Consider the following 11215-nt stretch of genomic DNA (forward strand, 5'->3'; position numbering starts at 1 on the left):
CATGAGATGAAGTGAATGTCCAAATGATGATTTCATCTCATGGTTTCAAATTGCATGTCCAAACACCTACTATTGAATTTTTTAGCTCCCTTGGTTTTATGGAGGTTTTAGGCTTTTACAAGGCTTTTAGTATATCCAAATACTGATTTCATCTCATAGTTTCAATAGTAGTAGGATTATAGGAATATCTTGCATGTTTAGGTTTTTTGTCCTTTTATTGTCCCTCCACATAAATGCTACTTTGAACGAGAAAATGACAAAAATGGACTTCCTAATGTTTGGGAGCAAGTTTAAAATAGTCTCTAAAGTATGGTTTCAACAGTTTTGGTCCTTTTAAGATTTAATTTAAAACACTAGTAAAGTTTCATCAAATCCTAGAAATTGTAACAAAAGAAACTGTACTAGAGATAAAAAAAAAATAGACCGAAAATAGCAAAAATTGCACCTAGAAAACTATACCAAACTCTAGAAAGAGACAAAAAAAAGCAGAAACTACAAAAAAAAATAAAAAAAATGCACCTCCAAATGTGAGTTCCCGCATTTTTATTTTTTTTACAGTTCCTTTCGGATCTAACCGACATAGTTCGTTAAATATTTGATAAAGACCAAAGGTGTTAACTTTTGGCAACTTAAAAGACCAAAAATGTTCAAAACATTATTTTAGGAATTATTTTGAACCTACAATCAAACATAAGGGACTATTTTTGTCATTTCTCACTTTGAACCTTAACTTAAGACGAAGGTGTTTTGCTTTCTAGTTCAATTTCAATGACAAAACTGTATAAAATTTATGTACTGTCAAGTGCGAAGTCATTTAAGAAGTGATTATACTAACTCGTTCAACCATTCACAGTTGGTAAGAATTTTTATATTATTAATCAAAGGTCTCGAGTAGCTTAAGAACGAAGTTCTCTTTGTTAAGAGCAATTTGAATTAATCAGACCTACTGAGTTTCGAACACCGGTTAAACTAAAACCCAAAAAAAAGGGTAATACACGGGTTAACTCGTGAATCTTTTACTAATTGAGCAGTCTTCACTCGTTAACTAGTGAATCTTTTGTCAAACTTAATTTGATCGTGTCGCTGGAACATGATATGTTGAAGTAACATGATGATTAACTAGTTGTGGGTTAATCTGAAGTTATGTAAACTTGCTTTTATAACATCACCTGCTTAACAAGGTTGCTTACTATTATCCAATTTACAGAATCATCATATAAAGTAACCTGCAATTATCTTTTTAATTAATCTGATTACGTAAATATACTTACACCATCAGTGTATAACATTTAATCTAAACTACAATACTTGTATCTAACAAATTCACAAATAAATTTGGAAGATAGAACACATAAGCTTAAGAAAGAACATCATTCTTCATCAGTTAAACCATTCTAAAGGTAAGGGACCAACTAGAGTTCCTTTTGGAATTTGATAACCATTCTTGGGAAAATGTTGTCTAAATATGTAACAGAAACTAAGAGTTCAGTTAGCCTGCCATCACCAGCTGAATGGTTAGACAAAAACAACAATGAAGTTGTGAAAGCGCACTCATTCAGCAACCTGCAATCGCTTGTAATCTGCATTGCCTGCACCCTTCTTCAGATTAGAGAACTTGATGGAATAACCAACACAACTTTTCTTTTCGGTTTAACCATCTGATATCAAAAGTCTACGGGTCATAACTAATCTAGATTCGACCGAGGCCCACTAAGGGGGGGGAAACTTTCCCAACCGAAACCAACACGACAGATTTTCCTGCACAACAGCAAGTCAAGATTATACTAAGAATCAAATTTAGACACATGAGATGCAGCATTCAAATGAAAGGTATGCTGTGTCTGGCTCCATGTTTGAGTATTAATCAAACGTGTTTTTGACACTTGATGTGGACATATTCAATCGTGAATCCTGGCCTCTATTCTTTACATTTGAGAGACATTTCCACAGTCGTAATCTTTCAACCATACTAGCAAGCCGATAGATATAATGAACGCGGGGAATGTTTCTATAAGGTAAGTACTAAACAAAAGACAGAAGCTTCTAAAACAGGCAACAATTGGTAGCAACCCAAGCGATAAAATGATAGCTGCATTTAATTTGCGGTTTCCTTGATTACTTGTGTGAGAAACCCAACTAAAATCTAATTTATTAATTTAACATAGTTGGTAAAACTTATTCAATTTCCATAGGAAATTTGTCCTTCTTCGGAGATTGATCTCCCATACATTTTAAGTTAATAATTCAGAGAAATTAAATCTACAGATTCATGATACTGCTTTAAATTTAATAGGAATAACTGTAATCAGGCATTCTTGAAGCAAAGTTATTTGATCCATCATATTAGAAAGGACATATATACACACACACACCAAAAAAATCAATGGTTATGAGATTTAATTACAGTTACATACTTCTATTTCTCGAAAATCTTAATTTATATACACTAAAAATTATCTAGAAAATAGAATTATCTCTTCTTAGATAGAAAGAAAAGACAAATGATACAAAGGAATCCCTCCAACCGTAGAATTCAACAGTAGACTAATTTTGGCCAAATTCTTGTATCAATCTCTTGACCCTTCCTTAACTTTTTGCTCCGTAAATCTTTTTTATTCTTATTAAAGTAAATAATAATAATAACATTAAAGTGGAAGACCAAAGGATAATAGAAAACATGGAAAGAAGGGTGAAATAAGAAGAAAGGAAAAGGTTAGAAAGGGAAAAAGGGAGTTATTATCAAGTGTTTGATGGAGACAAGTAAACAATTAATGGATATGGAGGGACACTTTGTGTGTGAGTACAAGTGACCATGGCAACTGGTCAATTATTGTCCCTAAGACTCACAATAGTGAAATTACATATATATGATAAATATAATAGGCAAGAAAAAAGAGGATATAATTTTATTTTACTTTATTTGATTTGCTACACAAAGAGGGTCCATAGCTCAGTGGTAGAGCATTTGACTGCAGATCAAGAGGTCACCGGTTCGAACCCGGTTGGGCCCTTTATTGCATATATTTTTTTTAAAGCATCTCGTGGTTTTGGAGAGATTATCCTAGCTCCAAGATTACAGAAATAGTCTATAAAAAATAAATTAAATAACAGAAATAATGAGCTTTCTCAAGTAGGTGTTTTAAATGATCAGACTAAATCATTTCCGTTCACTACAATTTCCCATTTCATTTCTTTTTCTCTATCCAATTCTGCACACATAATGACAAACTTGCATATAGAACAGGAGTCAAAGTTAGTGCTTACTTTCTGTTCGGATTTCTGCAGCATTTAAGACATTTCTGTCCAAGAATCATGAGTGTATTCAACAAACTAACGAGGAAGATAGCAGTGTTTAGGGACTAATGCATCATAATTGGGCCACATAACCAGTGCATGTATAGAAAGTCACTTTAAAAGTTAAAAGCACATGATTGTGTACCAAACTTCAAGCAGGATGGCGGATGTGCTAATCTCATTTCTCGTTTCTTGTAAGTACCTTCAGTTCCATGAGGTTTTAACAAATAGACAGATGCATCAGCACCTAACATTCTGGCCTTTCAACAGCTTGTTTACCCTGCAAAGCCGCATGGCTCGCAAGTTGATATATTTTATCAAAATTCCATTGATTCATTGCCTCTTTGTCAAATATGGCATCGGATAGAACAACTGCTGATGCTCCATGACCAATGTATTGCCCAATCAAATCTGTACCAAAAGCACAGCTATCCATCATTTCACATAAAATGTAGTAGATAATAAATCTGCTAAGGAAAACTAAGATATGCAAGAGAGATATGACAGATCTGAGAAACAACAGATTCTCCATAAGTATAAATCAGATACTGCATTCATAAATGAAAAATACATATGGTTAGCTAATAAAATCAATCCAGACAGTTCTTTTTCACATTCTAAGTAGGTTTTTGGCCATAGATTCGAAATATTTTTCACTATATTTAAATCTTATGGAGTTGGTGTTGAAGATAAGAGTTGTGTTTGGTTATACCTTTTGCAAAAATTATTTGAAATAATGTTCATGTTTGAATGTACTTAAATACAACTTCAAAAGTAAAAAGTGAATTGGAAAACAGGTTATAAGTTGTTTTCAGATTTGAAATACAACTTCAAATTGGACTTGGAATTTTCATGGCCAGACAAGCTATCTTTTTTAGGTCATACATATATAACATAAAGTTTGAGGTTGGTAACTCAACTTTATTCTTAATTTTTTTGTTTTTGCATTTCTTAAGCATCCTCATTCGCAATATCATCATAGAGTTCATTATAAACTCTGTGATGATCAGAGAATACCTAGTTGTCTCTAGCTCTTATTTTCTTCATGCTTGTTAATTAGTAGAGTTTCATTACCTCATTAGGATTAGTAAGGTAAGGCCTAGCCCCCCTTGCTTGTACTTTTGTCTTTGAGGTTTGCTTTTAGTGATTAATAAAAATTACCCCTAGGCACTGCCTAGTGGATTGAAAAAAAAAAAAAAAAAAAAAAATCCCTATTCAGATAACCAACCTATTGTTATGCCTTGTGATGCAACCATAGGTATATGAGAGAACGGCCTTTTCAGAGCTGAAATGTACCCAACGCCACCTAATGCAGAGACTGGATAAACCTATGTAAAGCAAGAAAAGGAATTTGTAAAAAGGATCACGATGAACACAATTGTTTATCAAGCTTCTCTCCATAGAGACAAAATATATTCATTTCGGTCGAAGGAACAAACATCATGATATACATCACATGTACTCCGTCAATTGTCCAATACAATCTTCCGGGGAATACTTGTTGGTTGGATTGGAAATATAAGTAAAAATGTCTCTTCGACAGAATTCCAACAGGATATACCTGGGGTAACTAAGTACCAGGCTCCTGTGGTTTACTATACATAACAAAATTCCTATAAATATTAACTACATAGCAAAAGGAATTTAAACAGTAAGCATTATCCAATATCCATCACATCCTTTCATAGGTTAGAAACACAAGAATCCTGAAAGCTAATAGTGGTAAACCATAGAACAAGGGACAGACTGAAAAAAGTCATGACTGACCTTGACAATCTTGGCACCTGCACTGAAAGCAGATAATATCTGCAGGATCATAAAATAATTAAATTATTATCTTTTGCCATTATAATACATGAAGAAATCTTGTCGATATTCAAGAAATAAGCCTGCCCAGTACTTGGCAGGGCCTCTGCCCTTTCCCAAGTTCTTGGGGGCAAAATCCTGATATCTTTTTCTATTCTAAGATCACAAGATGAAATGAAGACCAAGATATTCCAGTAAAGGCCAAGATATTCCAGTACCTCCGTGGGGGTCATTACCCCAGGTATATACAAAGCATCAATCTCTGAGACACCAACTAGAATATCCTGAGATAACGAAAAAACAAATAGCAGTCTCCATGGTCACAATCACAACTACCATTTACGCATTCATGACTATATTATCCATTGAAGACATTGGCAGGTAACAGGAACTGATCTTTGTATATAGACATTTGAATTTGGCATAAGATCTAAAAGGTTGAAACACCAGCACACACCATAACTGTTGCAGGACTCATAAGAAACTTAGCTCCAAACTTTATAGAATCTTTGGCATCTTTAGCCTGTAACACTGTTCCAACCTGCAAACATAGAGAAAGTGTGTTTACAATTACAATTGGTAGCCTGTCCTTATTATGTTTTACACACAGTCCCACAATACACAAAGTTCACATTATCGTATTAAGATACTTCTTTGTTGGATAAAGATGTGCCCTTACTGTTGGCATACCTGTTTATCCACATACAACTATCATGCCTCTAGAGAGAATGTCTTGTAAATCGCAAATAAAGGGAAACTACTAAAGAAACTAGAATTTGCACTTAAGCCAAGGTAAAAGTCAAAAACTTTCACAAATATAATAACAGTGGAACTAAAAAGCTACCAAGAAGAGACTCTTTGAGGACATCGGGACTCAATTTACACCACATTTTGATGAGCGAAAAAGGGGAGGATATGGTAGAGGGAAAGCCAATGAAGAATAAGACTTATTTCCCTCCTTCGGGAAGTAAAAGACAAGGCGAAGTAAAGTCAGGGGGTGCAATTCAACCCCCCACCAAACCAAAAAAAAAAGAAGGGAAATGAATGTCTTCTACTTTCTTTCAGCTACAGCAGACACCCAACAAGGGAAGTTCCCCATAAAGAGGTAAAGTAACACGTTCCTATTTTGCTTTCCTCTCCCTTACCTTTTCTTGAACCAAAAATAATGTGAATTAATAAAAGAAGCTAGTGAATACTTACTCCGAAAGTTTTTGTGGGATAATCATGTACTAGGTTTCTTAACACCTGCATAAAGGAAAAGAAGCACATGAGTCAACCAAATGTTTACTGCTTTCCAGCACGAGGAAAAGCAAGCAACGGCATGTCTCAAAGTACCTCAAAGGCATCTGGAGTGGACACCACAATTTCCAGCTGCAGTTTTAGAAGATAATGACTATCAGAGCGCCTCTTTATACTTTGATTGAGATATTCATTCAAACTTTGGAATATCCTTGTAACAGAGAAAGAATAATTACATTTGCATTTAAGGAAAAGAAGGTAGTGTGCATAGCAAGGTAGCATGGCCTATGGAGGAACATGTTGTTACCTGAGTTTTAGGTTTTGCTAAGCCCTACCTCTTCTCTAGCCTAAAAACCTTTAAAGCAACAAGATCTTAGTCTTGTGTTTTTGTTGAAAAAAATGAAAATGGCGTACCTACCCCCCTATATTCTCCAACTTTGCAGCCTTCCAATACAAATAAGTGTAGGGGAACTTTCCCTATATCAAATAATTAATGAATACGGCATTAAGTCTAGAAAAACACACCGTGATGTTCATTTTTCCACGTCAAGGCCATTTCAAATATAGAAAGAAAACTTTTAGAGCTTAATAAACTTTTTATCATAATGCAATAACTATGGAAGAATCAAAAAAACATCAGAATACTTCACTAAAGAGAATTTGGTTTTGTAGATGCAATACTTTCATATCTAACAAACGAATCATATGTTAGTAGTAGTTACCCAGAATATAATAGTTCAAGTTAAGTGTCCAGCTTTTTCCTTTTGGTTTGTCATAAAATACTATTTTCCACTTGCCGAAAAGGAAAAGATTTGTCTCATATTCCATAAATTATAGATTCACAACTCTCACTTATACCAACATCTAGTTAAACTTGGACATTGAACTTGGGATGAAGGGGTAAGTAAATCAGATTCAAACTTACAACTGATATTCCACCATCCAATGCCGCACGTGCAGCTCGATTCGCCAGGTCTGCACTAAACAATATGGAAAAGTGCACTTCACTTTGCATGTCTTTTAAAACATTCGGAACATACAAAAAATTGTACTAGAAATGGTGAAGTAACAGAATTAACTAGAAAGTACTACTACTTTCATACAAGATAAACTTTGCTAATATCCAAATTATAATGCTCTTATACCAGAAAGTTCAATGACCAAACAACAATCTGAAATTGAGAACTAAATCCCTATAATAGCATGGCGAAAAGCTATTCTTCACTAAATCTACATTAGTTGGCTTCATCACTTACAATTTTTCGGAACCACTTTTAACCGTAAATTTAAAGAGAAAAATACCCTGTTTCAAAAGTAATAACTTGGCAATTGAAAATTACATGCTGTGCAATTCATGCATAACGGGCCAAAGCAAACATGTGGCTGAAATAACAGAAACACTGCAGTTGTAGGGATAAACATAACAAGCTTATAGTAACTCTACCTAAGAATTTGGTGGGTCAGTGGGATTAACACAAACTTACTGAAGTGCCGTCCCATTTTATGTAAAGGTGTTACTATTTGGAGAATCAAAAAGTTCTTTCTTTGACAATAATTTTCTCAAACTTTTAAAAATATTTTGAATTATTACCTATGTCTACTTGTAGCACTTCTTGTAAATTTTCAGAATATATAATTTTTTTTTTATTTTTTTTTTTTTAAAGTGAAGAGTCTATAATCGAATTCATAGCCAAAATTAACTGTTTTGACCCTCAATAAACCAAAAGGGATGAATTTATGTATCAATTTTGGGGCACGTAACCCATGGTCTTTCCTCAAAATTAGATATTTTATATACATATTTTCAAGAATTGATCTAATATTACATGATGGCACCATGCTATAAAAAAGATTAATGGTGTACTTGGTTAAAAGCTTAGTTATTTAGTATAAGGATCGATTCCCACTTAATGCAGTTTATTTCTCATTTCCTTTCTTTAATAGTGTACCGATATTCTAGAAACACTAGATTCGCCTAACACCCTTCATGTTATTGGACAGACTACAGAGGGAGTAATATCAAACTGTATTCAGCCTAGACCCAGTTAAGATTTCACACTGACTATTAATATCTCTAAGCATTAGCTTTGTTTATCGAAACTGAAGTATAAAAAGATAAATAATGGTAAAAGTGAGTTACTTTTGGGCTCTAAGGCAAGCAATAACACCAGAATTGTGAATTTCCTGCAAGGCTTTGTTAGCTATACAATTGGAAGAAGAAGAAGGAGCAACAATTGGCTTCTCAAATGAGCCGCTGCAACAACAATAAGATGGTGATTTGTTGCTTATCCATCTTGTTTGTGATGGATAATATGTAAGAGGTAAACTAAAGCTTGCTATGGCCATGCTTTCTCAAGACACTGCAATGGTGAAAATTGTTTTGTTCTGTAAAAGACAGAGTTGATGAAATTATAAACAAGAAGACGACAATATTTCCAGACGGTTCTCTCGTTAAAATACGTGCCTTTAGAAAAAACTGTACTATAAATGTCAGTTAACATTGCCACTTGGAGAGAAGTTGTAAAGACCTACCCAAATTAAGATATGTTCTGATTGCACGCCTTATAATATCCTAAAATATTTTTATTAGACACTTTTAGTTTAAATTTAAAAAAAAAAATGCTGAATATTTTCAAGCTATTGTTATGTATATATAATATAAGTTAATTAGTTCAAATATGTCACTTCCCTTATACCACAGTAACCTGTAAAACATCACATTTGTTTCTTGAAGCTTTATGAATAATTAAAGAAAGTGACATATTTTATAGTTAATTTATTTACATAATATGTGTTTGAAAACATGCTCGAAACTTTTTCTAAATTTTAGTCAAAATTGCTTAATAGGAATACTTTATCGTATTTAGATACTCTATTGAAGCAACTCATAGCTTAGGTGTCTAAATAACATTCCTGGCAAATTCAACAGGTTGGCAATGTATTCCGCTGATAGATTATTGTTATGCCCCTTTAACTAATAATAAAAATTGAGCCCCTTTTTTCTAATAACAAAGTTAAGCAATGTAAAAATCAGTATTTCTTAATTTTGATTTTTGTAATATTATTTGACTGGACATTAGTTTAAGAAAGAAAATCAGATTTTTAAAATTTTTAGTCTAAAATAAATTGTAAATATTTGTGTAATTATGAAACATTGACACATGCATTATCTTTTAGCCAAATATAGAGGGGAAATTGAGATATATTGACATTTGATCAAGATTTTCCTTGTAAGTTTATTCCCCAACCCAGAATAAGTGCTGCAAATCTTAATGTATAGAACCTGCGATAGAATAATGCCCTACTAGAGGCGAGCAGTCGCGATCGAAAGTTGGCGCTTACCAAGTAGAAGTAGAATGTGAATATCTTTTGTTGGTTCAGCTTATCAAGCATTTACAATAAAGTCCAACGAAATAAGTCATTTACAGCATTCAAGTTCTAACATGTAATAAGATCTTCAAGCTTAGTTTTGTCTCACTACAAAATTTAATATCTAAAAGTTAAGCTTTCGCTATGAAACGAAGGAAGAAAATATCGACTTTACCGCTAGCGCCTAGGGCGCAAGTATGAGTGCCGAAGGGTGGTCAATTCAGTCAAATATTAATTTTTATACATATATATCAATTCTTCAACACTCTTTAAAATGTTTCTCGCCGCTAGCTAGAGGGAAGGGTTGATTAAATGAAATTTGAAAACTGAATTATTTTGAAATATTAAAAAATGACATGTTCATTTAGGGAAAAACACCGTATGACAATTTAAAGAAAGGTCAAATCCATCGGGAGACACCTGTGGTTGGCGGGATTTTTCACATAGGCACCTCAACTAAACATTGTACCTATTGATCACTCAGACTACATCGAATTTGTTCCAATTAGACACTTTTTGGACCATCAGCCAAAATTAAAAAGTGTTTGCAATACACTTGCGGGTGATGTGGCATGATGATTAATTAAAAGAGGACACGTGGCATTTGGTTGTAAAATAATAGTAATTTAAAAATAATTAAAAAGAAAAGCTTTTTTTAGCAAAATAAATAAATTAGAGCAAGAAAAATGTCTAATCGGAACAAATTTGATGTAGTTTGAGTGGTCAATAGGTACAACGTTTAGTTGAGGTGTCTAAGTGAAAAATCCCGCCAACCACAGGTGTCTCCCGACGGGTTTGGCCTTAAAGAAAATATTTACGCGAATTAACCCATGCTTTTTTTAACCTGCGTTAGTCGGTCGTTGCTCTTGCTATTCAAATCCGCTGAAGAGGTCGCCGATGTCGGATCTTTCTATCTAGATTCGCCAGAGAGGTCGCCGGCGTCGGATCTTGCTATACAGATCCGCTGGAAAGGTTGCTGGATCTTGATATCTAGATCTCCTATCCAGATTCACATTATTATATAATTTTACACAATATAGAAGTGTGTATAAATACCTTTTGTATATGTTGTATACTATTGTATATCAGTGTAAAGGTGTATAAACACCTCTTATACATTATTATACACTTTCATACAAGGTTGATACATTCTCTACAGTAAGAGAATAAAGTTGTATATTATTGTATAATATTGTATACTGTGAAAAAGTGACCACGCGGATGTAAATTTAAAATACGAAAAAGGTCTAGATCTGCCCTTCTACTATATGAAATTACACGGATTTGCCGATCGTTAAAAGGTGGTCTCACATATGCGCTTAGTGTTACTTTTTTGGTCACTCATGTCCTTGATTTAACGGAAACCTGATAAAAATATTGGAGGGCGGATTTGTGCAGTTTCGCATAGTATAGGGGCATATTTGATCCACTGATATTCCTAAATATTATGGCACAAAAACAACAATATGGCACAAAATATCATTGCATTGAATTTTATGTAAGACCA

At 33.7% G+C, this 11215-nt stretch overlaps 1 protein-coding gene and 1 non-coding gene across 7 annotated transcripts; one reads left to right on the top strand and one right to left on the bottom strand.

The window, feature by feature from the left end:
* Positions 1-1222: 1222 nt before the first annotated feature.
* Positions 1223-8812, bottom strand: LOC132607296 (uncharacterized). Of its 6 annotated transcripts, none has more exons than XM_060321207.1 (11): positions 8480-8808; positions 7265-7319; positions 6758-6816; positions 6436-6550; positions 6301-6345; positions 5558-5641; positions 5319-5384; positions 5062-5100; positions 4523-4622; positions 3440-3705; positions 1223-1758 (listed from the first exon to the last, which is right to left on the bottom strand). In XM_060321207.1, the coding sequence occupies exons 1-10, from the start codon at positions 8683-8685 to the stop codon at positions 3542-3544; spliced, it is 933 nt and encodes a 310-aa protein (XP_060177190.1). In that variant the 5' UTR covers positions 8686-8808; the 3' UTR covers positions 1223-1758; positions 3440-3541. The 6 variants fall into 6 exon arrangements, with proteins under 6 accessions (XP_060177190.1, XP_060177191.1, XP_060177193.1 ...); XM_060321208.1 differs by having other exon boundaries at positions 3497-3705; positions 8480-8807; XM_060321210.1 differs by lacking the exon at positions 6758-6816 and having other exon boundaries at positions 6436-6471; positions 8480-8803.
* Positions 2940-3011, top strand: TRNAC-GCA (transfer RNA cysteine (anticodon GCA)). Its single transcript has one exon. It is a non-coding gene; the product is annotated as a tRNA-Cys (tRNA).
* Positions 8813-11215: the final 2403 nt, after the last annotated feature.

This window comes from Lycium barbarum, chromosome 8, assembly GCF_019175385.1.
Source record: "Lycium barbarum isolate Lr01 chromosome 8, ASM1917538v2, whole genome shotgun sequence".
Taxonomy (NCBI): domain Eukaryota; kingdom Viridiplantae; phylum Streptophyta; class Magnoliopsida; order Solanales; family Solanaceae; genus Lycium; species Lycium barbarum.